The sequence below is a fragment of the Serinus canaria genome, chromosome 1A (assembly GCF_022539315.1).
Source record: "Serinus canaria isolate serCan28SL12 chromosome 1A, serCan2020, whole genome shotgun sequence".
In the NCBI taxonomy this organism is placed as follows: Eukaryota; Metazoa; Chordata; class Aves; order Passeriformes; family Fringillidae; genus Serinus; species Serinus canaria.
The window spans coordinates 3,459,722-3,486,375 of NC_066314.1; the positions used below are offsets into that span (position 1 = coordinate 3,459,722).

Consider the following 26,654-nt stretch of genomic DNA (forward strand, 5'->3'; position numbering starts at 1 on the left):
GCAACAAGCTGAAAGGATGGATGTGGCATTCACATTTTCTGAAAAATCCCTTCGCCCAGGATTTTCTCCTGGGAAGCTGAGAAGCCTCAGAGAAAAAGGAAAACAATTCCTATCTCATTCCTATCTCATTTGCTTCTCCTGTGTTGTGCTCACATGTGGAATGTGGCTGGAGATTGTTTACCCACAGGTGATTGTTTCATTGTATTTTGGTTGAGTTGTTTTTACTCTCTGGCCAATCAGGGCCAATCTGTGTCAAGACTCTGGAAAGAGTCAGGAGTTTTCATTATTATCTTTTTAGCCTTCTGTCTGTCTCCTTTCGGTATTCTTTAGTATAGTTTAGTACAGTATTCTTTAATATAATATAGTATTATAAAATAATACATTAGCCTTCTGAGAACATGGAGTCAGATTCATCATTCCTTCCTTCATCTGGGAGCAACACAAATCCAATAGATGGGGTCCCATCCTGCACAGCTGAAAGAGTTTCTCTTGAGCTTCCTCCAAGCCAATGCCTCTTTCTACCTCCAGGGAGGGCATAAAGGAACCACAGTACAAATAAACAACCCCCCAGGTTAAAATGTTCCACCTTCACCTCCTGCTGCAACCTGAACTCCAGAGATGAGGACACACAGACCTGGTGCTGTTCTGAAGCTCATGGCTCACCCCAGCCCAGGGATGTCACTAAGGGGTATTTGTTCATCCTCAGGATCCAGCACAGCAGGATTTGAACTTCCAGAGGCCTCTGCAAGAGCAGGAGATGCTGAACAGGGGGATCTGAGTTTCTGACCCCCTTGTTTCTGAAGCAGCTGGGTTTTTCCAGGTTGTGCCAGGACCACCACAGAGAAGATGGGATTGGTGCTCTGCTGAGCTCAGAAATTTGCATAAGTGATGCAGGAGGCCAAAATTCCATGATCACACCCACATCCATTACACCCAGTTCTGAACTGCTCCTACCGAGAAAAAACCAAAATCACTACAAATCAACTCAGAAACCCTTTCCCAGTACCTTCCACCCCTTTCTAAGGCAATCAGCTCCCTGTCACCTCCCCCCCATGTCTGCTGTCTCCGGGAAGCGAAGGGTTAAAAGCTCTGAAACTGCAAGAACTTCCTCCCTTCTGCAGTGCCACCCTCGGAATGACGCTGGTTTCTGCCGGGCTTTGCCCAAATATGTCCGTTTCCTTCTGAAAGACGGTGGAGGAGGAAGGAAAGAAATAGAGATACGGAAGAAATATATATATTTTTGTGTGTGTGTTCATATCTAAGAGAAGGCTTCCGCGTCCGGGGAACCCAGACGTCCGAGCCAGCCCTGCCTCCTCCCGCTCCATGCCGTTCCGCAAAGGTAGGGATGGAGGGGTGGGCAGCATCCCGGGATGGTGGCCCAGGGACTGCCCGGGCATCCAGGGACAGCCCGGGCATCCAGGGACAGCCCGGGCATCCAGGGGTGGCTCCGTGCCAGGGTGTGAGATGGGAGCACCGGGCTGTGCCGCACCGCCGGCTTTGGGGGAGGATGGATGGGGGACACCGCTGGGGTTGTGTGGGTGAGTTCTGTGCAGCCTCAAAAGGGCGACTGTCCCCTCTCCGCCTTCCCTGTGGGGTTTTCCGTCTGTGCCCGGGCGAGGGGAGCGAGCTGCTGTCCTCCCTCAAGGGCTGAGGACAGAAGGGAGCGGGATGTTTCTGGCCGGGGGTGCTGCTGGGGGCTGCCTGGGGCGATGCAGCTGACAACTGGCAGCCTGCGTGCATTTGTGTCCTTGGGAGGGGCTGGGCTGAGGGGCTGGAAGGAGAGACTGGGCAGGTAGACACTCCTCACCTGGGAACCCTTCCATGCCTCGGATCTGCAGCCCAAGCCATCTCTTTTTCACAGAAATCCTCACTCACCACCCCCTGGCTTGGCAGTGTGGGCAAGAAGCACCCAGTATGGGATCTAAAGCCCTAGTGGGTGCTCCTGCGCTGCTGTGGATGAGTTTTCCATCCGCCCCGGGCTGCTGTGAGGCAGAGACTCTTAAATGTCACCTCCTCCGCTTTCCAAAGGGAAGCGGTGGGACACAGAGTGAGATGCTTGGGGTGGTTTTTTCTGTAGAAATGGAAGGGGAAAAGTCTTCTCCAGGAGACAGACGAGCCAGGGGAGGCAGGGTTAACTCGGGATGTGCAAGGACACGGGCAGAAGGCGCTGCCCAGGTCGCCCACAGGTGCTCTGGCCGGCGGGCAGTCCTGCGCTGGGGCAGGGACAGAGATGTCACACACTGGCGCTGGCACATCGAAAAGCAGCAGGGAGGAAATGAAACCGGCGGGGAGAGGTTTGGATTTGTTTTTTGGAGGATGTTCAGTGGGTGAGGCAGTGCCCGCAGTGATGCTCTCAGAGCCGCATCTCAGGCGCCGAGGTTTCTGCTGCCTTTGGAGGCTCCGCGCAGCGTGATGTGCTTCACACCCTCGCATCCTGACAGCGCAGCAGACTGCAGGGCTCCGGTTAATTGTAGGTGATAAAGGGATTAATTGGGAGCAGAGGGAGAGATGCTGGGGAGGAAAGAGCGTGTGAAGCTTTAAAAGAGCTGAGCTGGGGAGCAGGGAGGGAGCGGGGGAACTTCCCGTGTTGGGCAGCCCCAGCAGGGGTGGAAATGATGGGCAGGGCTCCAGCACTTGGGGACACACGGCGGATTTGCAGCAATTGATGCTCTTCCATGCCGTGCTGCCCAGCACACCTGAATTGGGTTTTTTGGGGCTGTGCTTGTCATCGCTGCCGGACTGGTGGGGCACAGCTGAACTGCAGATCCTCGGCAGTTCTGTCCTGCAGCCCTTGTGTCACCGTCGCAGCCGTAGCTCGTCTGTCTCCAAACTTCCTCTAGAGGTCAACCTTGAAATGCCAGAGCAGCTCTCGGCAGCTCCGTGCATCAGCCGGCAGCTCCAAGGTGGCAGAGAGGCCGGTGAGGATGGGGTTTGTCCATTGCTTTGTATTTTAGGAATAATTTTATCACCACAGGAGTCATCAAGTATTGTATTTGAGGGGTCCCCAGACGAAGGCAGGAATGATGAATCTGACTCCATGTTCTCAGAAGGCTAATTTATTATTTTAATATCCTATATTATATGAAAGAATACTAAACTATACTAAAGAATACCGAAAGGAGACAGACAGAAGACTAAAAAGACAATAATGAAAACTTATTACTCTCTCCAGAGTCCTGACACAGCTTGGCACTGATTGGCCAATGAGTCAAAATAATTCACATGAAACCAATGAAACAATCACCTGTTGGTAAACAATTTCCAAACACATTCCACATGAGCACAACACAGGAGAAGCAAATGAGATAAGAATTCGTTTTCCTTTTTCTTTGAGGCTTCTCAGCTTCCCAGGAGAAAAATCCTGGGCAAAGGGATTTTTCAGAAAATACGATTGCCACAGTCAGTCTCTGGAAAAGCAGTGCCTGGGGGAGTGGTGGAGTCACCATCCCTGGAGGGATTTAAGACATGCAGATGTGGCACTTGGGGACATGGTTCAGTGGTGGCTTAGCAGTGCTGTGACCTGGCTGCAGCCTTGAACCTCAGTTCAGAGCAACCTGTTGGGCTGGTGGGACCCCAGAGCACCAGCCCTGCCTGGAGCACTGCTCAGTGGCTGCTGCTGGGCTGCCTGGGCTCCCCAGGGACACATCCACAAGCCACCAGGCAGGAGGGGTGTGGAGAGCATGGCCTTCAAAAGCTGCCCACAGCAAGCTGTGCCCATGCTGAGTTTGCAGGAGAGGTGGGTGTGAAGATATTTTCCTTCTAGTTCAACCTGGTGCATAAAAATCCTCACTCAAGGTGGTGGCTTCAGCTGGGTTGGGATCTGGCTGTGCTCCTGACCCTCCCAGAGGAATATGGGGACTCCAGGCAGCTTGGCAAGGAGGCTGAGCCTTTACTCTGGGAGCCTTTTGGGAACAGCATCTCACCTCAGGGCTCTTCCAGGGTGCAAAGAGGAGGCTCTGCCCAAGGGCTGCTGTTCTGTAGACCCTCTTGAGGCACAAGGACACTTTGGGATGAGCATTTTGGAGGCTCTCAGCTGTCTTTCCACCCCCCTGTGCATGAAAATGGAGCATCCTGTGGTGGAAAATGCAAACTCCAGCCCTGTTTTGGCTGGTTTCTCACTGCTTGCAGCTTTGGCAGCTTTTTCCTGTGTCTCCCCAAGAAGTCTGTGTGAAATCCTCGTTGCCTTGGCTCTGTTCTGCCTCCTTTCTCCTTGAGCATCTTAGCCAGTGGCATTGCCACAGGATCTGCACTCCCTGGCTGTGTAACAGCTGCCATTTAGCTGACCTCAAGGCATTTGGCAGTTTCAGGTATTAAAAAGAGGTATTTCTAGCAGGGGTGCTCAAGCACAGCCAGGAAGAACGAGCTTAGGACAGACATTAATTTCTTCCAGCATTGCTGCATCAGCTGGGAGCACTGGAGAGAGCCCTGATCCCCAAGCAGTGCCACTACCCTGGCATAGGCCTGTCTGTGGCTGCAGCTCTGCTATCAGGAGGTGCTGGGAGCTTTCACCCAAAGTGCCCTTCCTGAAAAATATGATTTAATTACTGCAGCTGATGCGAGGAAGCCTGGGAGCCTGCAGGTGATAAGCTGGCAGGGCACTGCCAGCCAGCAGGACATTTGTCATCTGTCAAAGGACAAATGAAATCCCAGTGCTGCTGACTGGGAAGGAGCTGGAGATAAGACTGAAAGCCAGTGAGCAGAGAATGAACACAGGATGATAGAAGCATGGAACAGTCTGGGTTGGAAGGGATGTAAAAGATCACCTAGTTCCAAAGCCTCTGACAGGGCAAGAACAACTGTGCTCAATGAAGTTACTCAAAGTCCACTCCAGCCTCACCTTGAACACTTCCAGGGATGGGGCATCCACCACCTCTCTGAGCAACCTGTGCCAGGCTATCACCACCCTCATCATAAAAAATTTTTTCCTTATTCTAATATAAATCAACCCTCCTTCACTTTGAAACCATCACCCCTTGGCCTATTGCAAGAGATCCTACTAAAAATCTGTCCCCATCTTTCTTATGGGTTCCCTTTAGGCACTGGAAGAGGCTCTAAGATCTGCCCAAAGCCTTCTTGAGGCTGAGCACCTCCACTCTCTCATCCTGTCTCTATAACAGAGGTTCTCCAGCCCTTGGAGCATCTTCATGGCCCCTTCTGGACTTGCTCCAACAGCTCCACATCCTTCTTACACTGGAGACCCCAAGCTGGACATGGTACTGCAGTGGGGGTCTCACAAGCAGGGTCCCTCACTCTCCTACTGCTCCCACTGCTTTGTACATTCTGTTAGCACAGGCTACAACATCCCCTGCTCTCATTTCTGCTTGCTGAGATCAAGGAGACTCTTGTTAGCAGGGGCAGAGTTGCCTTTTGCCTGCAGCAGGAAGGGAAAGGGCAGGACTGTGCCACATCCCGGTGTTGTTACTTCTGCTGCCTGTCCCCTGGGCCACCAAGCACTTCCTTGCTGTCCCAGCTCTTGCAGTGACTCAGATACAACACCCCCTGATGGGAAACTCAGCTTTTGCAGAATGGTTACAGCTAAAGTAGAGAACTGCCTTGCTGCAGCTTTTTTAATGTATTGGAAGGAATAATCTCATCACTTTGGGGGGGCTTCTGGATTGCTGGCAATGCCCTGCAGTCCCACATGCTGCTGCCTTTGCTGGCCATGTCACCTATCACTCCTTGATGTCATGCCTTCCTGGCAGCCCTGGAAAAGGTTTCGTCCAGCATTTCCTGTCAGAGGCACTGGACAGGATTTTTAAACACTGGTGGATGCAGAGAAGCCATGTGAGGAGTCAGGAGCTGCTCTAGGGGAGTCCTGCCAGCTTCAGCTCCCTGGTGACAGTGACACCGTGGGTGTCTGCTCAAAGAGCAGGGAGGAAACGTGTGGCAGAACTGGCCCAGGCTCTCCTGACTCACTGGCTTGTGCCTGAGTCAAACCAGCACCTTGTTTTCACTGAACCCCTTCCCTGGAAGGCTGGAAATCCCCTCTCATGCTTTGCTCCCTGGCCTGTGTTTCTCACTGTGGTGTTTTCACTCTGGCTCTTGGTTTCATTTCATCCCCTTTCACCTCACCAGCCTCTTGAGCCAAAGCACCCAAAGGAGCAGCTGTCTGTCCCCCATCTCACCCCTCCCTGCACTTCCAAGAAAGCCCTGGGTGAGCATGACCTTCCCACTGCCTCTTGGCCTTTGCACTTTCTTTAGCATTTATGGCCACTCATGGGGAGTTTTTAATGGATTTCAGGGTCACTGTGCCTGCTTTTGTTCCCATTATCACTCACTGGGTCATGCACAACCAAGCAGCAGAAGCCACCATGTCTCAAGGTGCTGGTGCAGAGGAGCACATCCCAGGCTATGGTGGCCAGGTGGGACAACCTTGGCTGCCACCAGCTGCAGGTGGAACCACCACTCCACTAGAGACTCTTGTAGGAGGCTTCTAAAGGGTGCAGTGGGATTTTTGGGACCTGCTCTGTATTCTGATCACTCCAAAAACCAGCTGGTGGGGACAGGTATGGGTTGTGAGCACCTCTCAGACTCCCTGAGTCTGGGAGTTAAACCATGTAACAATATTGAAGGTACATTCTCATGTCCTAACCTGGGAGCAGGCAGACACACCTATAACCTTCCTGCCAGGGCCAGCACCCCACCAAGCAACTCAGGATGCTGGAAAACCCCTCCTTTTGGTGTCCTGCCTCCCTCCTGGCAGGGATGGGGAAGGATTCTCCACTGCTGCATCTCCAGCCACCAGCTGAAACCAAGCTCAGTGGTTATGTCAACCAGGAGAGCAGCTCAGATGGGGCTGGGCTTCATCCCAGTGCTCAGATCCCACCACCAACACCCCCCAGGCTCCTTCTCCACCTGGCATCCCACTGTCCCTGTGTCACTGGGAGCCTTGCCAGCAGAGCTGCTGCCCTGTGAACCTTTCCCTAACACACCCTCTGTGATGGAGAAACAGATCTCAGCACAAAACAGCTCCAAAGGCTTTAAATCAGATGACCACAGGTTTTTTTTTTTTTTCATGGAGGGACGTGGGAGGATTTCAAAACCAGCAGCCAGCAAGGTGTGATCCCTGTTTTCCTGGTGTGTGCGTGCAGGCACTCACATCCCTGCCAGGCACTTGATTCTCTTCCCCATCATAACTACATTTTAAGGTTGGATTAAAAAAAAAGATGGGGCACAGTCCCCAGCTGGGAGTCAAAATGAAGCCCACACAAGCAGGTTTAGGTTTCCTTTGTGTTTTCCCCTGGAGAATTCATTGTCCTGGCAAGGGGTATTAGGAATCCACTAATTAGGATTCCATTGGGGCAGCATATCTTGTATAAACCTTAAATAGTCCTTGCTATAAAGAACAGCTGTTATCTTCTCCATAGCCTCCTTTTCCAGGCCAAAACCTATTCCCCAGTTTTCTCCTTCCTGGATAACAAAATCACTCTCATTTTGTTCTTTCCCATATACCAAATTCTGAAAACATCTCCCTCCTATTTCCCACCCTGTCCCATCCTAGATTAAACCTCTTCCCAAAACCACAGGGCCTGGAGTGACACGTGCCCTTCCTTGGTGCTGAGGAAGCAGCACCATCCAGTCCAGAAAACCCAACCTCCTGCATTTTATATGCCACCCTCTTGCTAAACCATCATGGAATTGGGCTTTCCTTTTGGTTTTCCCTGTATTACTACTATTATTAGTGTTATAAATAAATACAAATATTATAAATATAATAATATAATAATAATTTCTGGGACTTCATTCTGTTTGTTCAGAATTGACTGCTGAGACCTTTTTATTCCCCCTCTCCCCAGTCTTTTGCTCCTTCTTGGATGAGTTCTTGCTTTATCAGTTGAGGCAGGAGGAACTGAGGCACAGGAGGGCTGAGCTGATGGTGCTTTTAGCTACTCATATCCACGGATCCAGCTGTCTCTGCTCCAATCCTGACAGTGCCAGAGCATCCTGAGGTGTGTGTTCCCTGTGTAGGTCCATTTTTGGGATATTACTGGTGCAGGCTTCCTTGTAGTGCAGTGCAGAGCTTCCAAACCAACCCCTGTGGGCAGGAGCAGGGTGTTAAAACCCCACCTGCAGAGATGTTGATTCGGGTTGGAAATCAAGGAAAGCTTTGCTCAGCCCTGGAAAAGATTATCTGAGGGCAGAGGGGGCAAGCTGAGACAGACTAATGTCTCCTTTTGAAATGGTTTGGGGAGAAATAATGCTGCTGGGAAAGGAGCGATGGGGAAGGGGCGATGGGGAAAGAGGTGGTAATTCACGGAGAAAAGGAGGTATTGCCGTGTCCTTGAGCAGTCCCAGCCCCGCTCTGGGCTCTCTCCGGCACGGCTGGTGTGAAACAGCTGCATCCCTTTATCCAGCCCGATTTATTTATTTATTCCGCTCCCTTCCAGACGCCGCTGGAGCTTGTTTACCCGACCGGACGCCAGGAGAACCCTTCCCAGGGCACCGGGGTGAACTTGTTTACCAGCTGTATTTATAATTTCGCTGGGCTGCTGGCAGGGCCAGCCCCACGGGCCCCGCACGCCCCGTTCCCGTGGCCGGCGCCGGGAGCGCTCCGGGCTCCGCTGCGCGGCCGCTCCTCCGCAGCCACGCGAAAGGAGCGTGCAGGAGCGCTGCTGCTGTGTGTGCCCTTTGCAGCTCTTTCCAGGAAGCCCCGAGAGCAGCTGAGCTGGTAAACAACGGGGATAGTCTGTCAGTATCTCCCCGTGGTGCTGGTGACTTAGGCTCTTTAGCTTTTCTATTTTTCAGATCCTGTACTGCGTTAGTGCATAACTCTGAACTCCATATAAAGTGTTAGTTAGCTTCACAAACTTCACAAAATGTTTTTACACTTTGGTCAGATGAAGCAATCCCTCTGGGACTGAGTTTCAAGAACCCTACAGCCTCAGATCCCCAAAAGTCTAAACAAAAGTAAATTGGGGGAAGAAAATTGGGGGTATATGACTTCATTAACCCCTGATATGCAAATGGACCAAACTCATATATGTCTGAAAAACTTGTTGAGTGTAGCCCCTTGGGGAGGCTTTGTCTACTCCATAGAAAGTGTTAGTTAGCTTCACAAACTTCACAAAATGTCTTCACATTTTGGTCAGACAGAGCAATCCCTCTGGTCCTGAGATCCAAGGATACCCTACGGCCTCAAGCCCCGAAAAGTCTGAACAAAAGTGAATTGGGGGAGGAAGCAAAATGGGGGTATATCATTAACCTCTGATATATAAATGGACCAAACTCATATATATCTGAAAAACTCGTGACTGTCATTCATTTTTGGGTGTAGCCCCTTGAGGAGGCTTTGTCTACTTCATATAAAGTGTTAGTTAGCTTCACAAACTTCACAAAATGTCTTCACATTTTAGTCAGACAGAGCAATCTCTCTTGACCTGAGTTTCAAGCACACCCTACAGCCTCAGATCCCCAAAAGTCTAAACAAAAATGAATTGGGGAAGGGAGCAAACTGACTTCATTAACCCCTGAAATGCAAATGGCCCAAACCCATCTATGTCTGAAAAACTTGTAACTGTCATTTATTTTTGGGTGTAGCCCCTTGGGGAAGGTTTGTGTGTCCTTAATGTACCTGAAGGCCCTTCATTAAATATATCCATTTTTATTCTTTTAACTTTGTCTGGCCTCTGTTTCCAGATAAGCCCAAAAATAAATCAGTACTGGGAGGAAAACTGGATGTTTTTATCTCCTGCTCCCAAATCTGTGAGCCCCAAGGAGGGATGTGGCTTCCCAGTTTCAGTCTCTGTTGAGCCAGGCTGTTTCAGCTGCCTTTACTGGGGAATAAGCAGGGTTAGACTTGGTCCTGCTCATTGGCTTGAAGGTGAGGGGACTGAACAACTGCTGAGTTCTGTGCCTGGGACACCAAATTTTTCTACCCCTAAAAATGCAAGTGGGCACTGCCAGGTCACCTGGAACAAGTGGAAAATAAAGGCTCCTCAGTCACCAATATGAATTTATTTGGAGGAAACTCATGACTTCATGCCAGGTATGACCCAGGCAAGTGCCCCACCTTAATGCCAGTAGGAGACTCTAACATGGCTGGAGCAGAAATTTGAGAATTTTACTTGTTTTGGTTTTTTTCTCCTTCTCACTGACTTTCTTGGATATCCTCCTTATTAGCAAGAGATTTCTCACAGGAGCAGAAGGACATAGCTGTGTTGTGATTTGGACTTTGGCATCCTCTTGATAAAGCCCTTCTACAAAAGAAATGTGGGATGGCTCTATGCCAACACCAATTGTTCCAGGGATGGATCCATGCTCACACAACAACATTCCATGCTCACAAAACAACATTCCCACTCAGAGCAAAATAAAGAAAAATAAATTTATAGAATAAACTATATATAGAATAATAATAAATAAAAATAAATGGTAGGGTTTGGGTTTTTTTCCAGCCTGTGTCCATGTCCCAGCTGGAGGGCTGGATCTCATTCATGGCTGAGGAAGAGGCTTTGGGGTGGGAAGAAGGACTCAGAAGTAGCTTCACCACAAAAATCTCCATGTTGCTGAACCAAGCTGAGCAGGATGAGTTGAGACAGAAGAGGCACCTGCCAACAGTGATTTTTGTGTTTATTTTTTTCTCCAAGGTGGCTTTGCCAAAGGCAGGGAATGGATTTCCACCTCCTGCCAGCTGTGAGGATCATGTGCACAGGGGAACACAGTCAGCAAAGCCTTTGTTTCCCTTAAACCTTAAATCACCAAATCACCAATCACCTCTGATTGCTGCCGTGTTTCTCCTTTCCCTTTTTTTTTTTTTTTTTTTTTTTGTCTTCTCTTAATAATTTTTGGGTGCAGCTGAGCTGCTGAGAAACTGATCAGGTCCAAAACATTTACACCATAAATAAAAGAACAATGCAATAAATGATTAAATCATGTAGGGCTGTTGCAACAGCAGCAATTAGGTGGAAGGCATGAGGGTGGGAAGCGTTCTTTTTATGGATGTGACTTTCCTAGCCCAAAATCTGGACGACCTGAGGTTACCTTTTCCAGCCTGGCTTGGCACGTGCTGTCGCATGGGGCTGGGTGGCCTGGCAGGTAAAGGCCCAGCTGCAGGCAAGATGGGACAAGGCAGCGAGGGATGGGGCTGGCATGTGCCAGTGCTGAGCTTTAGTCACCCCTGTCATCGATGACTGGCTCTGCCTGAATGCAAGAGGACCAGATTTGTGAGCGGCATCCCAAGGCACTGGCAGCTGCCAGGGGCTGGGGTGGCTGCGTGTGCTCCTGCACGTGTGCAAGGGAGCTGTGCTTGCTCAGGCTCTGGGCTGAGGTGGGTTTGAGATGGGTTTGAGGTGGGTTTGAGGTGGGTTTGAGATGGGTTTGAGATGGGTTTTCAGGGATATTCAGCTGGTTGGGTCTGGAATGAGCAGCAGTGTTTAAGGCAGGACAGGCAGGGGCACAGCACATCTGTGCTCTAAGCGTGTCCTGCAGGTACTACAGCTCCTCTCCCTCTGGCTGCCCCACCTTCATCCCAAACCCATCCTGGTGGGATCCCCCTTGGCCACAGCTGCAGAAAGGCCTTGCTTTTGCATGGCTGGCAGGTTTGGGAATTGCTCTGGGCTCTGCTCCATGGGTACAAACTGTATCTCCCACTGCCCCAGTGACCATCCATGGAATCCCTGAGGCATCACAAGCATTTCACCTGGCAGTGGGTGAAAGGTGCCCATCAATCAGGCACCTGGGGCTGTCCCAGCTTGGGTAATAACAACATGAACTGAAGGAAGGTCATGCCTTGAGCCTGAGCCTGGCTCTCCTCCTTTATAGGGAAGCTGGCAGGAAAGCCAGCCCAGGAGTCGGCTGTCCCTCAGATCTCTTGTTGACTGTCTAGCAGTTGTTTTCCTTCAGGCTGAGCTCTGGGTAAACAGCTGGGCTGGGAAATGTGAAACCTGCCTGTGGCCATGCTGTCACCACAAGCATCAACCCAGGGACGTGCAGGGAGCAGGAACCCCCCAGAGCTGTGCAGGGGGGCACAGGGCCATGGGCACATGAGGTGAGGCCCTGTCCTGGGGTCATCTGTTTGTTTGGAGAGGTGTCCTATTTGTGGCACAGAGTTTGTGCTGGCACAGGGGGCCCAGAGGAGCTGTGGCTGCCCCTGGATCCCTGGAAGTGTCCAAGGCCAGGCTGGATGAGTCTTCAAGAACCTGGGATATTGGAAGGTGTCCCTGCCCATGGCAGGGGGTTGGAACTGGATAATCTTTTATGTCCCTTCCAACCCAAACCATTCTGTGATTCCCTGTGGAAATGCTGGAGCAGACACAATGAAAGTGGTTTTCCCCCATCTCCATTTCATTCAGTGAGGATGAGTCATAATCAATGGCCAAGATGTGTTTCCACCTGTGCCATGCCCTCCTGGCCCTGGCTCTCAGCTCAAGTAACAGCAGTTATTTGGGAGAAAACTGAGGGGGGCCTCCCAAGTGCTTTGAAGCACAGCATCTTTCCTTGTGACCCAGGCACCCAGGTGCTGCTTTGCTACTCCCTGTTAAACTCCAGGGCAGAAATCTAAACACTGAGCTCAGTTTTCTTTTTTTTTTTTGTTTTACCCCAAAGGAGCTGTTAACAGCTTGTTATTGCAGGTTGGAAAATATAAATGCATTTGAGAAAATATGTTGGCAGCAAGCTCCCCATATTGTTTCAGCTTGCCCCAAAATTCCAGAGAAATTTTCCATTAATATTTTTCATGTCTGATTGGAAAATATCAAGGAAAAAAGAAACAAATTCTGTAGATGTTTTTTTAACAACTTTAGACTTTTTTTTCTTTCCCAGCCAAGTCTCCATGGCATAGAAAAAAGTAAATGAAATACACAAAAGAAAATCATCTGCTTGGACTTAAATGCACTAAAGCCATTGCCCTGTAAGTGGAAGAATTTTAAGAAAACCATGATAAGAAAATTTGGTTATTTAATTTCTGCATTCCAGCAATCTGTGTGATCTGCTTCCAGTGATTTGGGTCCAAAACTTGGTTAGGAGAGGTGTTGGGAAATTGGAGGTTCCCTGAGAGAGGTTGTGACTTTAAGGAGCTCCAGCAAAAGATATGGAAACAAAACTGGCCCTTACTATTCTAAATTTCAGATTGTTGACCACACACTTTCCCTCTTACCTGTCTTTCACAGACCTCCTAAAAGCAGTGCCTGCAGGTCTCAAGTTTAAAAGCACATGGCACCACTCTGGAAAAGTGGGACACTTAGACCTCACCTTGTGGTTTCCACCAGCTGAATGGAGAGAGGAGCCCTTGGGGAGGCTGATCCAGGGAACAGCTCAACCCCAGGGGTGGTGCTGGTCCCAAAAGTGGTTCTTCTTGGCCAGAGCTGAGGTGTGTGGGCCACTCTTGGGCAACCATTGTCTGGATCATGCCAGCCCTGTGAGGAAGCAGGGATGAGCAGGTTGTCCATGGGGCAGACGTGCTCACAAAGGGGAGGTGTGGGTGGGAAGATCCTTGGCACGTACACAATTTCAACATGCAGCTCCTCACCAGAGCTCTGCTCTGCCTCCCTGCATGGGACACTCTGGATTGGACGAGGACTTGTGGTTTGGGTCACCTCGTGCTGGAGGGCACTGAGATGTGTGTGGAATGGTTTTGGGCACAGCTCTGAGGTTCCCCCCATGCTCAGAGGACTCAAACTCCTCCAGGATACATCTCATCCTGGTTTGCAGTCAGTACCCACAGCAGGGCAGCTGAATTGTTCCCTGTGCAAATGAGTGCCCATTTCTCTCCACAGGTGGCACAAGTGGTCAAAGGTGACCAATTCCTTGTAGACACCCCACAATTACATAAATCCTTCCCAAACTCTACCCACAGCTTTGCTGTGGATGGAGGCAGCACAGCAGGAGCTGAGAGCTTCAACGCCTCCTCCCTGCTCAGCATCCCTCAGGGGAACCTTTCCATCTGAGCCTCCCAGGCAGTGCAGATCCTTCTGGGATGCTGCTTCAAAAGGCCCTGTACCAGGAGCCAAACTGATTAGCAGTGGGGGTTGAGACCTGAGATAAAAAAATACCCTTTTTCCTGGGGTGTGATTAATCTGCTGCCCGCCGCTGCCTACAAGCACGTCCCCCTTGATGATCAGAAACACAAACCCATGCTCTCCCCCAGAGCTTTGCGTTTTAGGGTTTTTTTTGCATTACTTTGAAGAGATTCCCCAGCATCTCTGGAGTATCTGACTTCACCACATCATTGCCTACAACTTTTTAGACGCTTCCCTGTCACCATGACGATGCTGAGGTTGTCACTGGCCCGGGCTTGTTACATAATGAGGTGAGTCAGCCGCAGAAAGGCCGCAGCCTTTGCCATTGTTTGATTTAATAACCTGCAATGACGAGATAACGATCCAGGCTCTTAATGAAAGGTGGGTGGTAATGAGAAGTTAGGAAACAGTTCAACAGCAAAGTCCACGGGATAATGACAGGCTGTGATTTCCGGAGGGTGATCATGGTCCACCGTAAATGTGCTGAACAGACTCATCATCCTCGGGGGGTTCACATCCAGCACCGAGCCCTGCAGGCTGCAGACCTGCAGAGCTGCATCCCACCTGCATCACCGGGCTGGGAATTAAGTTCTCCATGAGCACAATCAACTTCAGCCACTGGGCACCTCCATGAAAATCAATCCCCTAACAATCTACTCATACAGGAGGGCTGGAATTCTTTGTTCTTCCCATCAGATCTCCAAAATGCTGCATTGCTTTGCAGCACTGTGCTGGTTTGGGCTGGGATAGGTTGATTTTTTTCAGAGTAGCTGCTCTGTGATTCTGACTTGTGGCCAAAACAGTGTTGATAATACAGAGATGTTTTTGGTTTTGCTGAGCAGGGCTTATATAGAGTCAAGGACTTTCTGCTCCTCAGCCCACCCCACCAGTGAGGAGGCTGGGGGGGACCAGGAGTTGGGAGGGGACAGAGCAAGGACAGCTGACTCCAAACTGACCAAAAATACACCATACAATATTCCATTTTATCGTGTTTAGGAAAGGGGGGATGGTGTTTGCCTTCCCAAGCCACCACTATGGGTGATGGATCCCTGCTTTCCTGGGGATCACTGGAAACCTGTGGGAAGTGGAGAATGAATTCTTTGTTTTGCTTTGCTTTGCTTGTGCACATGGCTTTTGCTTTAGTCCTTAAACTGTTTGTACCTCAATCCATGGGTTCTCTCATTTTTACCTTCCAGTTCTCTCCCCCATCCTACTGGGGGGAACTGAGTGAGTGGGGCTGAGCTCCCAGCCGGGGTTAAACCATTAAAATCCTAAATTAGGTCTGGTTCAGGTGTGAGCACATGGCTGTAATTCTGCTGATTTTCCCGGAGAAGGCACTGTGGTAACACATGCCAAGTTCTGCTGGCAGCAGCAGGACAGGGAACATCTGATCTGGCAGTGGGGACAGAGCAGCCCTGTAAACACACTTTTCTCTCAGAGCAGCAGGATTTTTCTGCTGGATCAGTGCCTTGTCGCAGGTGATTGTGATGAGGTAACCTAAAGTCAAGTTCAACATCCTGTGTATTTACACCCTAAAGCAATCCCAGGATTTTCAGTGGGGAATTTCACACCCTAAAACAACAGTGCAAACAGGGAAGTGTTCCTTTCAGGTAACTAAAAGTACCTGGGTGTAGAAGGCTGAACCCAGTGTCAGGCTAATGTGAATATTGTCTTTTCAGAAGCTCTGACAATGCCAAAACCTGAATTGTGGCTCTCTGGTCTACACTCTTTGACCCTTGCTATTAGGACCCAGACTGAATTTCTGCAGCCAGGTTTTGTTTCAAGAACCAGTATTAAATTCCTGAGGCTGGAATACCCCAACTTCTTGCCATTTAATTACCCCCTAACTACTTTTAGAAACCTGTGTTTCGCAGAATCACAGAATGGCCTGGGCTGGAAGTGACCTTTAAACTCATCCAGCTCCAACCCCTGCCATGACAGGGATATCTTCCACTAAAATAAGTTGCTTCAAGCCCTGTCCAACCTTGGACACTTCCAGGGATGGGGCAGCCACCACTTCTTTGGGCAACCAGTGCCAGGGCCTCACCATCCTCACAGCAGAGAATTTATTTATAATATCTACCCTAAATCTACCCTCTCTGCCACTTATGGAGTCAATGATCTTTATGGTTTAGCTCATTTACAGGGTGAGTTTTCTTTTGTACTAGTCTTGTTCGGTCAGGAACTTTCACAGGACATTGCTCAATCCTCCTGGACCAGTTTCTGAGCAGACCTGCCAGCTTTGAGAAATGTCCCTGCTTTAATGGATGTTTGCAGCTTCAGAGTGTTATCTCCAAATTATATTTTTTGAGAACAGCAGAATAGAATTATTTTTAAAAGTTACAAATAAACCTCTTTTCTTAAATATGAACCTCCATCTGGAGGCTGTCACCCTAGGACAGAGGCTCCTTTGGGATTATCAGTCCTGGCTAATGGACACCCACTGTACACCTCCCCATTTTTGGTCTTAAGATTTACTGGGTCTTCCCAAGGATCATCCAAGACACATTTGGATGTGCATGTCCACCTCTCTGAGGACAGTGGAGGAAACCTTGACTGATTTTACTTTTAATTTGATGAATTGAGATTGAATCTAGGCTCTCATCCTTCCTTCTTCCCCATATTCATCAAAGCCAGACATTGCATTTACATCTCCCATTTCCTTTCCTGCTACCCTTTAACTCAGCCAGTTATAACCAAACACCTCTAAGTTTGGGCACAAATCCAACCAATCAAAAGGAAATAAGGTTTGAACCCTTGCCCTCCTGTCTGAAGAGTTATAAATTAAAAGAAATTAAACAAACAAACAGCTTTTAGTGTTGACTTCAGGAAGAATTTAGTGTCCTTGAAAGAGTTCCTGCATGGTTCAGAGTGTGGCACTGCAACCACACAGGGAGCTCAGAGCAGAGGGCTGAGCAAAACCAGCAGGTCCCCAACCTGCTGTCAGCTGAATGAGGCTGAATTCTGCATTTCTGCAACCCCTTCATGTCTTTTCCTGTCCCTTGGCTGCCAGGAAAGCAAGGCCAGCCCTGGGTGCAGTGTTGGACAGGGGTGATAGCAGGGTGAGCGATGCCTTTGTGGGGATTTCCCCCTCTGGAGCTCAGCCCTGCTTTCTCCATGCCAGAAGCTGAATTTCCCTCCTTTCTCTGCTTGTGGTTATTTTGAAGCACAGCTGCAGCCACAGGCAGGCGTGTGGCAGCCCAGTGGTGTCCCAGCGCCCGGCTGCTGTCAGCAATGATCGGAATTCCTTACAACCGGCCGAGGAAGGAGTTTCATGAGCACATCAGGTGCAATTAGAGGGTGCAACAGGCTGAAAACTGCGCGGTTGATCCGCAGCCAGGAAGGAGAACGCGTGTCTGCACTGGCGGGTGAAAGGAGGGAGAGCCCTGGGGCACACGATGTTCCCTGCCCTGCACCCCGGGCAGGGCTCAGCCCTCGCTGCTGCGGAGGGACCAGGAGCTCCCCCCTGACTTCAGCGTACATCCCGTGCTGAGCAGCATCCCTTCATCCCTGCAGGAAACCCTGCCTGGGGCCGTCTGTTTGTCTGGAGAGGTGTCCTGTTTGTGGCACAGAGTTTGTGCTGGCACAGGGTGCCCAGAGAAGCTGTGGCTGCCCCTGGATCCCTGGAAGTGTCCGAGGCCAGGTTGGACAGGGCTTGGAGCAACCTGGGATAGTGGAAGGTGCCCCTAGGGACCATAGCAGGGAGTGGGACTGGATAATCTTTTATGTCCCTTCCGACCCAAACCATTCTGTGATTCCCGAATGGGTGATGTTGCTGTCTGCAAATAATATCATGAAGAGATGGTTTGGCTTGCTTTCTCTTCCCCTTTGCGGCAGGAGGAAGAAAAGCAGTGTGAGATTGCAAGAACAGGGAGGGTGAGAGGCGAGAAATGAGGAAGCAAAACACAACTTGTTTAGAGGAGGGAAATAAAAATCTCTTTTTCATGGCAGAAACACCCCAATCCATTACAGGGACAGATGCAGGAGCTCTTGGTGTTCCCTCCCGAGCATCAGGAGCTGGGCGGGCGGGATGAGGGGGCGGTGGTGATACAGGTACAGTTCACACTTCGCTCCCTGTTTATTTATTCCTGTAACTGAAATACCTGCCAGGGGCGAGGGAGGCAATTGAAAACTGCAGGCGCAAAGGACCGTGAACTCCAGCCGCCTCTCCAAATCCAAACATTTTTATCAGCCTGATAAAAATCAGACTTTTATCACCCTCCCCGCCACGAGGCTGACCCGTAGCAGCTTTTTTTCAAGTTCTTCCAAAGAAAACGCCATCAACAGTGAAAACTACTCAGCATCCAGCTGGCAAGGGGAGGGGTCGAGCAACCACTTGGTTTCCTTCCTGACATTTCTGAAAGCATCTAATTCCCCGAAAAATATTGCAGACAATTTTCTTGGCTCCTTCAGTATCCCACTTTTGTTTTTTGGAAGTGCAAAATTTAGCGGTTTGTTGTTGTTGTTGTTTTTGTTGCTGCTGGTTTGTTTGTTTGTTTTTGTTTTCCCTGAAAACCATGTAAATTCCCCTTGGTCAGCCCAGAGGAATAAATTTTTCAATAGCAAGAAAATGTCATTAACTCACTAATAAGAGTCTGGGCAGCTGCTGCCTGACTTTTGCAACCACCCACCCAGGGAAGGGAGCACTTTGGAACAGCTTTAAACTGGATGAGAGTAGATTTAGATGGGATATTAGGGAGAAATTCTTTTGTGTGGGCGTGGTGAGGCTCTGGCACAGGTTGCTCAGAGAAGCTGTGGCTGCCCCTGGATCCTTGGAAGTGTCAAAGGCCAGGCTGGACAGGGCTTGGAGTGACCTGGGATAGTGGAAGGTGTCTCTGGATATGGGGGTGGGATTGGATGATCTTGAAAATCCCTTTAAACCCAAACCCTGCTGTGATTCTGAACTTTGTGCCCACATTCCAGGCTGATAAACCAAGGCCACACTGGAAAGTGCTGCAGATGAAGCTGCCCTGACATGAATGGAGCACAATGTGTGGCTGCATCTACACAGAGATGTACACACAGCTCCCAGCCACCCCCTCCAAATTCTAACCATGCAAAGAATTCCTGGATGTGTGACTGGGATCCCACCAGGCATCTCCCCCCTCCCCTGCACATCCAAAGGAGAGGATGTGTGTTGCACTGAATGTAGGCAGGAATGTGACTGGTCCTTCCCTTCCAAGTTTCCTTTAGAGGGAATCAAATAAATAAATTAAAAAAAAAAAAAAAAAAAAGACATAAAAAGAGGAGGGTGAATCATGGCTTAGTCAGAGTTGGTGCTGGCATTTTGATGCCGGGGGGATGACAGAGAAGGCTGGCTGGTGACCAGTAGGTTCTTCCAAAGGGCCTGGAGAATGAAGTCTGGAGCTGTTATTTTGGGATGCATCCAGAGCCTAATGCCGCTGTGCAGGATGGGTTGCTAGGTGGGTTTGACGTTGGAGCAGCAGTGGAACAAAAGAGGGAATTGAGAGATTTAGTTTGAGTTTTGGAGAAGTTTGAAGACTGTAAACCCCATGAGAGGTGGGTATCCCATTCTCACAGAAATGGAGTTTTTCCCCTTCTCTGCCAGACTTTCCCTTTTTGTACTTCCCTCTCTCACCTCTCTGGACCTGCTGCATTCATCCCTTGGACACTCAAAGTCAATTTTTTCCCCATCTACCCCCAGGACTTTCATATTTCAAACCCTGGCATTACATTTATGCCCCTGTCCCTTCTCATTTATTAAATATCTGCCAGTTCCTGCTTGGGGTGTGTATGGCAGCACCTCCCGCCTACACGGGCTGGTTGATTCCTCCCTCCACCCTCTGTCCCGCCGTGAGGCCATGGGACAGCATCACTGGCTGTCCCGTGTCACCCTGTGCCGGTGCTGGCTCTCCAGGAGCTGACACATCTTCCTGACAGCATTCAGGCTGCACCAGTGACTTGATTTCCTGAAAAATCGCTGAGCTAAGCACCCCTTTGGGCTTCTTATCACAGCAGCTGCGAGCAACATTCTATTTACCACTCCAGGTGCTATTTTTAGGAAGCTGGGATTTTGCACAGCACGATTTGGGAGGGGGGTGAAAATAATCCTCTGAGTGCACCTAGTGCCATCCTGCTCCCTGCCCTCTCCCCGGGGTGTAAGTGCCTTAAAAATAGAAGTGCTTCTTCCAGCTGACCTCCCTCGGAGCAGCTGGGTGCTGGTGCCTTTGAAATCCAGGCCACTTATTTAGGAGTTGAAGCTTTCCGCTCCAGTTCTTTAGGAGTTTCTAAGCCAAGAGTTACTAGGTGGATCTAATTTGAAGCGACTGTGATTTTAATTCAGGCAGGGTTTCGCTTTCGGGCTCCTTTTCATGTCTTGGGGGTGGTGATTTGTGAGGTGGGAAAGAGCCGCGAAGAGGGGAGAGAGCTGCTGGGGGAAGGGGGATGATGCCTGAATTCCTGGTCCTGTAAAATCATGTGAATTTTTGTCCTCCTTCTGACTCATGCTCTAGCTGGGAAGCGGCTTTCTGTTGCCCTACATGTGAGAAGGATTTGGGGATTTTGTGCAGAGTGGTCCAGGGAGGGCTGTTGTGCCTGACTCCCATCCCATCCTTGCCAACTGGAGCACTCACAGCTCTCTCCCATCTTCCTTCCCACAGCCCAAATCTCTGGTTCTTTTCCAGCTCCCTCATAGTAGGTTTTTTTTTTTTTTTTAATTTCTTTTTATTTTTTTTTCTTTTTGCCTGTGAATATTTTTTCCCTTGTGTAGGAGAGGGAAAGATTGTGCACTTTTTACTTCATCTTGGTTCCATGTAAGGAATTAGCCAGAAATATCTTCCTTCTAAATGTGTTATAAAAATACAAGCCTTTGCTTCCAGAGAAGGAAAATGCCCTAAGTAAAAAAAGATTATTGAACATTTTAGGTATCTGAGATGCTCCTTATCAGGCTTTAAATTTTGAAGCAAAATTTGCTGTATGAAACACCATCAAAGCAGATGCTCCCACCTCAACAGCTCTTCCCATCCTTGACACATTCCCACATCTCCCTGTTGTGGCAAATTCCCAAAATCCTTCCAAAGAAACCCCCTCCATGCCGGGTGGGATCATCCCCATCAGTGCTGGGGGACGAGGGGGTTTGGGGACCTGCGTGTTTGGGATTTGGGCGTCATCACAGGAATTTTCAGGGTGGTCCCAACCCCTCTGTGCTGCAAACAGAGGCTGTGTGGGGGTGTCAGCACTGCTGGGGTGCAGCTTGCAGCCTAATTTAGATTGGAAACATTACTTGTAGGAACTTGGTGAGTGGATTAAGACATTTAATAAACTAATAAAATAATGCTATTATTAATATTATCATCATCATCATAATCACCATTATTATAATTATTATTAATTTTCAGGTTTATTATTTATTGTATATGAACATGACATAATTAAGAACAATTAATAGTGAAATGATAAAATAATAAAAATAATTTTAAAAATTAATGAAAACATTAAATAATAAACAATGAAATGAGATTATTATATTAAAATAATATTAATTTTTTAAAATATTGATAAAAAATTATCATTATGCGCCCGTTTGAGAGCAGAGGCTCCCCGCGGAGCATCCCCAGCGCTGCGGCCGCTGCAGCCGCCCCCGAGCCGCTGCTCGCGGAGGGACGCGGGGAGGCCCCGGCGCGGAGCGGCCCCGCCCGGGCGCGGAGCGGGGCGGAGCAGCCGCGGTGGCCGCGGGCGGAGGCGGAGCCGCCGCATCCCGGGCATCCCCTCCGGGGGAGGCGGCTCGGCACCGCATGTGCGACGTGAGCGACGTGCAGGAGCGCAGGGCCGGCATCCCCCGGCCCCTCGGGATCCCCCGGCCCCCCGGGACCCCTCGGCCCGAACCCGCTGGCCGAGGAGTGAGGGGCGCAAGGGGCGCGCAGCGGAGCCCCCCGCATCCCATCGCTGTTGTACTTAGGGTTCCTTTCTCTTTTTCCCCCCCTCTATTTTATTTTTAAAAGTTGTTTTTATTTTATTTATCTCTAATATTTTTAAAGTTTATTTTTATCTTGTTCAACTTCCCAATTTTTTTTAGTTAATTTTTCTTTCCCTTTCTTATTTTCGCCTCTATTCCCTATTTTATTTTCTTAATTTTTAATTAATTTTTTTTCTCTTTACATCTTTTGCTACTTTTTAATTTTTAAAGTATTTTTAAAAAAGTTATTTATTGTCGAGTTTTCATTTTCCTTTATTTTTTAAAAGAAACAATTCAATATCCATCATTTTACATCGTTTTCCCTCGTTGATTGAAAAGACGCGAGAAATGAAGTAGAGCATTTATTTAACCATAAATATTTCAGTCTGGGGGTCCCCCTGCGCACCCCAAACTCCCGCGGTGGGGGAGGGCTCGGTGTCGCGCTCCCCCCGCGGAACAAAGCGCGTCCTTTGTCCGCGCTGCAGTGCGGGGGGCGGCCGGCAGGGGGCGGCAGGGGCCGCGCCGGCATCCCCGCCTTCATCCTCCTCCTCCTCCGTCTCCTTCCCATCCTCCTCCTCCCTCTCCTCCTCCCTCTCCTCCTCCTCCTCCTCCGCGGCGCCGCAGCGCCCGCCCGGCCCCGGCCCGGCCCGCCCCGCCCCGGAGGCGGTCCCGGCCTGTCGGGATAGAAAGAGCCGGCGCGGCGGCTGCCGGCACATCGTGAGCGGAGCCGGCCAGAGCAGCAGCCCCGACTGTAGCAGCACTCCTTCCCCGGCTGCCTCGCCTGGAGATTCTCCTGCCTTTCTTCTCTTGCCTTTTTTTTTTTTTCCGATTTAAAAGGGAACACAGTTTATTGATTTTTCTTTTTTTAAAAATATCTATATTTTTTTCCATCCCGCTTTCCATCGCGGTTCGCAGCGGGGCTCGCCCTCGCTCCTTCAGCGCGCAGCGGCTGCGCTGGGGCCATTCCTGCCCGGCTTTGTGCCCTGCAGACCCGGCCCTCCTCTTCCTCCTCCTCCCCCTCCTGCCGTAAAACCTTCACGAGGCTCGCAGCAGCATCTGAAAGCGCCGCAGCCGCTCGCCCAAGCCACCGACTTCAACAAAAACCCTTTTAATTATTTTTTTTATCATATATTTCCCCACGTCCTCCTCCCTCCCCTTTTTTATTTCTCCTCCTCCCTCCCTCAAACGCATCAAGGTGGACGCGGAGCGCAAAAAGACCTTTGTTTTAAAAATGCCCATGGAGCTGACGCAAAGCCGCATCCAGAAGATTTGGCTTCCCAATGACAACCGCCCGGCGCTGCCCCGCCGCTGTGAGTACGGGCACGGCAGCATCCCGGAGGGAGGGATGGCCATTGGCATGGAGGGATGGGATGGATGGGGAGCTTTCCCCTTTCTCTGCGCTCCGAGGCGGGGCTCTTTGCAGCATCCCTTCTCCTCGGCGTGCCCCAGCATCCCGGCGGTGCCCGCATCCCGCCCGCTGCCATCCCGGCGGTGCCCGCATCCCAGCGCTGCCATCCCGTGACTCAGTCTCGGCAGGGCAGGAAGGTGCAGCCCGCTGTCACATGGCCCCGCAGGATGCGGGGAGGTGCCGGCACACGCGTGGCCCCATTTCCACTCTCCGCTGCCAGTCCTAGGATTAAAAGGGCAGGGAGCAGGTTGTTCACCTCGCAGCCGGGGTGCCAGCTCAGCTGGGATTTTCACCGTGTCAAGCGGCTCGCCCGCAGATTTATTAATGGCACGAGCATGAATGGTTTGAGTTGGAAGGGACCGTAATGATAATCTCGTTCCACAACCCTCCTGCCATGTGACAGGACACCTTCCACTAGACCAGGTTGCTCCAAATCCTGTCCAATTAGTGTGTTAAAATTTTTTTGGGGGAGGTGGAGGGATGATCAGGGCAATGTGTTTAGGGGGAAAAAAAAAAAAAAAGCAACAAAAAACCCAACCAGACACCAGGAGTTTGCAGTTTACAATTTAGCCCTGAGGGGATGAGGAAGCAGGTGGAGGGGAAGGCAGAAATTAGCGCTGAAACTCCTGCAGTGCTTTCCCCTTGTCTCTGAAGCTCGGAATATAAAAATATTTGGGCCATCCCGGTGTTACTATAAACCAAATTTTGCATCGTGATCCAATCCCAAAGCTCAGGAAGCAGCTCCTTTAGCAGCTACACTGACAAGCTGCCAGTTGTGCGACTCCCTACTCTAAATGAGCCTCGCAGGAATGTGAGGAGCCGGGATGGAGGGGGTGGCACTCGCAGCCTGGCAAGGGATGGAAGTGGCTCGGGTGAATCAGTCTTTCCGCTGCTTGCCTTCATCAGGCGTTTAAAGTCTCTTCCGATGTTTATTTACCCTGGCTGGAAAGTTTCCCCTTCTAAACAATAATAATAATATTTAAAAAGTAGATATGCTGTGAACTTGCCAGATGCTGTTGCCCGTGGCTGTGGGTCAGGCACCCTGTGGCAGATGTTGGGATGGGCAGCCTGTGCCTGGCAGGGGCAGCCCTGCAGCGGGAGCTGCCGAGGAAATGGATTTCAGCAACAGGCTGCACATCTGGGTAGCCGAGGGGCTTTGCTTAGAGTGGGTAAAACGTCTCCCGGCTTAATGCTTTGCACGTGTGTCTCTGGCTGGGTTTTTCTCAAGGACTGGCACCTCTGAAAGAAATCCCTTGTGCATGCAGTGGTTTTTTGCCGCTTCGTTCGCCGGGTTTCTCAGCGAGAGCTCCCTTTTGGTAGCGGAAAAAACGAACATATTTGATATATTAAGGCACCGAGGGGATTATTAATAACATAATGTGGTTTGTAATTATATTTTCTTGGGGTGGGAGCAAGCCACGCTGTGCAATGTGAGAGGAGGGTTTTTAGGCTTTTTTTAGGTAACTTTTTTAACTCGAGGTATTTTAAACGCGAGGTGCTATTAATTCCTCAGCAGCCACAAAGAGCGAGGGCTGCAAAGCCAGAGGGTGGGAAGGAAGGGAGGAATAACGGAGACCACTTCCAGCGTGATGCCTGGAGGGAGCGGGCGCATCCCGGGGAGCATCCTCTGGAAGGGCGCATCCCGGGTGTGAAATAACCAGTCCGATGGTGTTGCTGGCTGGTCCAGGGGAGGCTGCAGGGATTCCTTCGGCTGCCCTTTTGACGGCGATCCATTAAATTGCTGTCACGCCGCACGTCTCTCACGTAGGGGCTGGGAAAGTGGAGCCGTCGAAGGCGCTGGCTGGGCAGAGCCGGGCGAGGGGAGGGGGATGCTCCGGCAGGGAAGGGGCTGCCACTGCCTCTCTCCATCCTTGTCGCTGCCTTTTCCCGTCCCTCGGGCTCGGTGGGTTTAGGACACACGCCGGGGATGTTCCCGTTCAGCCGCGGCTCGCAGGGGTGGCGGTGACAGCGGTGCCACGCGTGCCTGCGGTGGGGAGGGCAGGATCAGCCAAGGTGCTGGGATTGCAGCGGGAAGAGCTGGGAAAAGGGGACTAGGACTGACAGAACGGGCAGTCTGAGTTTTGGGGAATACTTGGATGGAGACAGTGAAAATGCTTGAAGTGGGGAGGTGGCTGTTTTATCCGACTTTTTATAGAAGCAAATTTCCTTCCCTTTTGGGCTGGGTGTTCTTTTTTTCCTCCTTCTCTTTTACCCACTGGTGAAGCTGACTTTCTGGCAAATAGCAAAAGTGATAAGCTCCTTTTAAATACCCTCTGACTGAGCCTGAAAGTCATCCCTGCCCTTGACTTACCTGGCTTGATGTCGATAAGGAGTAATGAATATGTATTGAAATCCCTGATAGCTTCCCAGCAATGGTGAAAAGAAATGATGAATGAGGCCTTTGTGAAAGACTGGGAGCAAAACACTGGGTTCTGTTTCATCCCTGATGCAAAGTTTCCCAGAGACTTTTGGTTTGGGCTCAGATTCCTGCTGAAAAGTTGCTCGCTGATGCCATGGTGTTTGGGGAGGTGCTTCCCAGGTGCTGTTGCATTGTGCAAGGGCAGCAAAAATCCTGAATTCGGGGTGTTTAACTCTTGCAGCAGCCTTTGGAAGTGGCACGTGTGTGCCCACACAGTGCCAGCCCTGGGGCTGTCACAGCTGTCTGGAGCCACAGCGACATGAACAGTACCCAGCATTGTCCCTTTACTCTTGGAGTGCTATTTAATGGCCCCAAATCCTCTTGGCTCTGCTCTTTGAGATCCTTTGTTCACTGGCAGGTAGGGAAAGGAAGAGTTTCCTTATTCAGGTATTATCCCTTCCTCCTCCCTTTGTTTAATAATTGTGTGGGTTTTATGCAAAACAGACTTGCACCCATAGCTTGGATGAGGATGTGAGATTGTTAGAGGGGGAAAGTATTTTTCTTGGTATGTTGCACTGCTCCCTTGTGCCCCAGCACAGAAAATTGGCACTTGCTGCCAAAATCTTTGGGAGCTGCCCTGGGGTTTTGAAATGCAGCACGGGACAGGGGACAGGTTGTACAAAGGGAGTGAGTGAGGGCAGCTCCAGACTAGGGAATGAAAAAAAAAAAGGAAACTATATTTTAGGTGTTTTTTAATGTCTTGCCTGCTGAGTTTGCTTTGGTGAGAAACTTGGGAAGATGATGGGTGGCTCTTCTCTGCCATCTGGGTACCACTGCCATAAATCTTCCTTGTGGCCTTAATTTGGATTCTCCAGCTGCTGGATTTATTTCTCAGAAGGGGAAGCTAATCCCATGTGCTTTGCATGTTTGTGGGTACCTCTCATTTTGTTTGCCCTTTCCAGATCCGCACTGACAGAAACCTCCCCCAGCCCTGTGTCCATCCCAGGGAGCCCCTGG

The 26,654-nt window shown here is 50.2% G+C and overlaps 1 protein-coding gene across 4 annotated transcripts in view; it reads left to right on the plus strand.

The window, feature by feature from the left end:
• Positions 1 to 1,142: 1,142 nt before the first annotated feature.
• The window catches only part of PFKFB3 (6-phosphofructo-2-kinase/fructose-2,6-biphosphatase 3), a 43,018-nt gene continuing 17,506 nt past the window's right edge, over positions 1,143 to 26,654 (plus strand). For 2 of the 4 annotated variants that reach the window (XM_009097451.4, XM_018922385.3), the window contains exon 1: positions 22,547 to 23,180. In XM_009097451.4, the coding sequence (XP_009095699.1) occupies positions 23,102 to 23,180 (79 nt within the window). In that variant the 5' untranslated portion in view covers positions 22,547 to 23,101. Of the gene's footprint in view, positions 1,340 to 22,546; positions 23,181 to 26,654 lie in introns of those variants that run through there. The other 2 variants (XM_050986658.1, XM_050986669.1) reach the window with 2 other exon arrangements.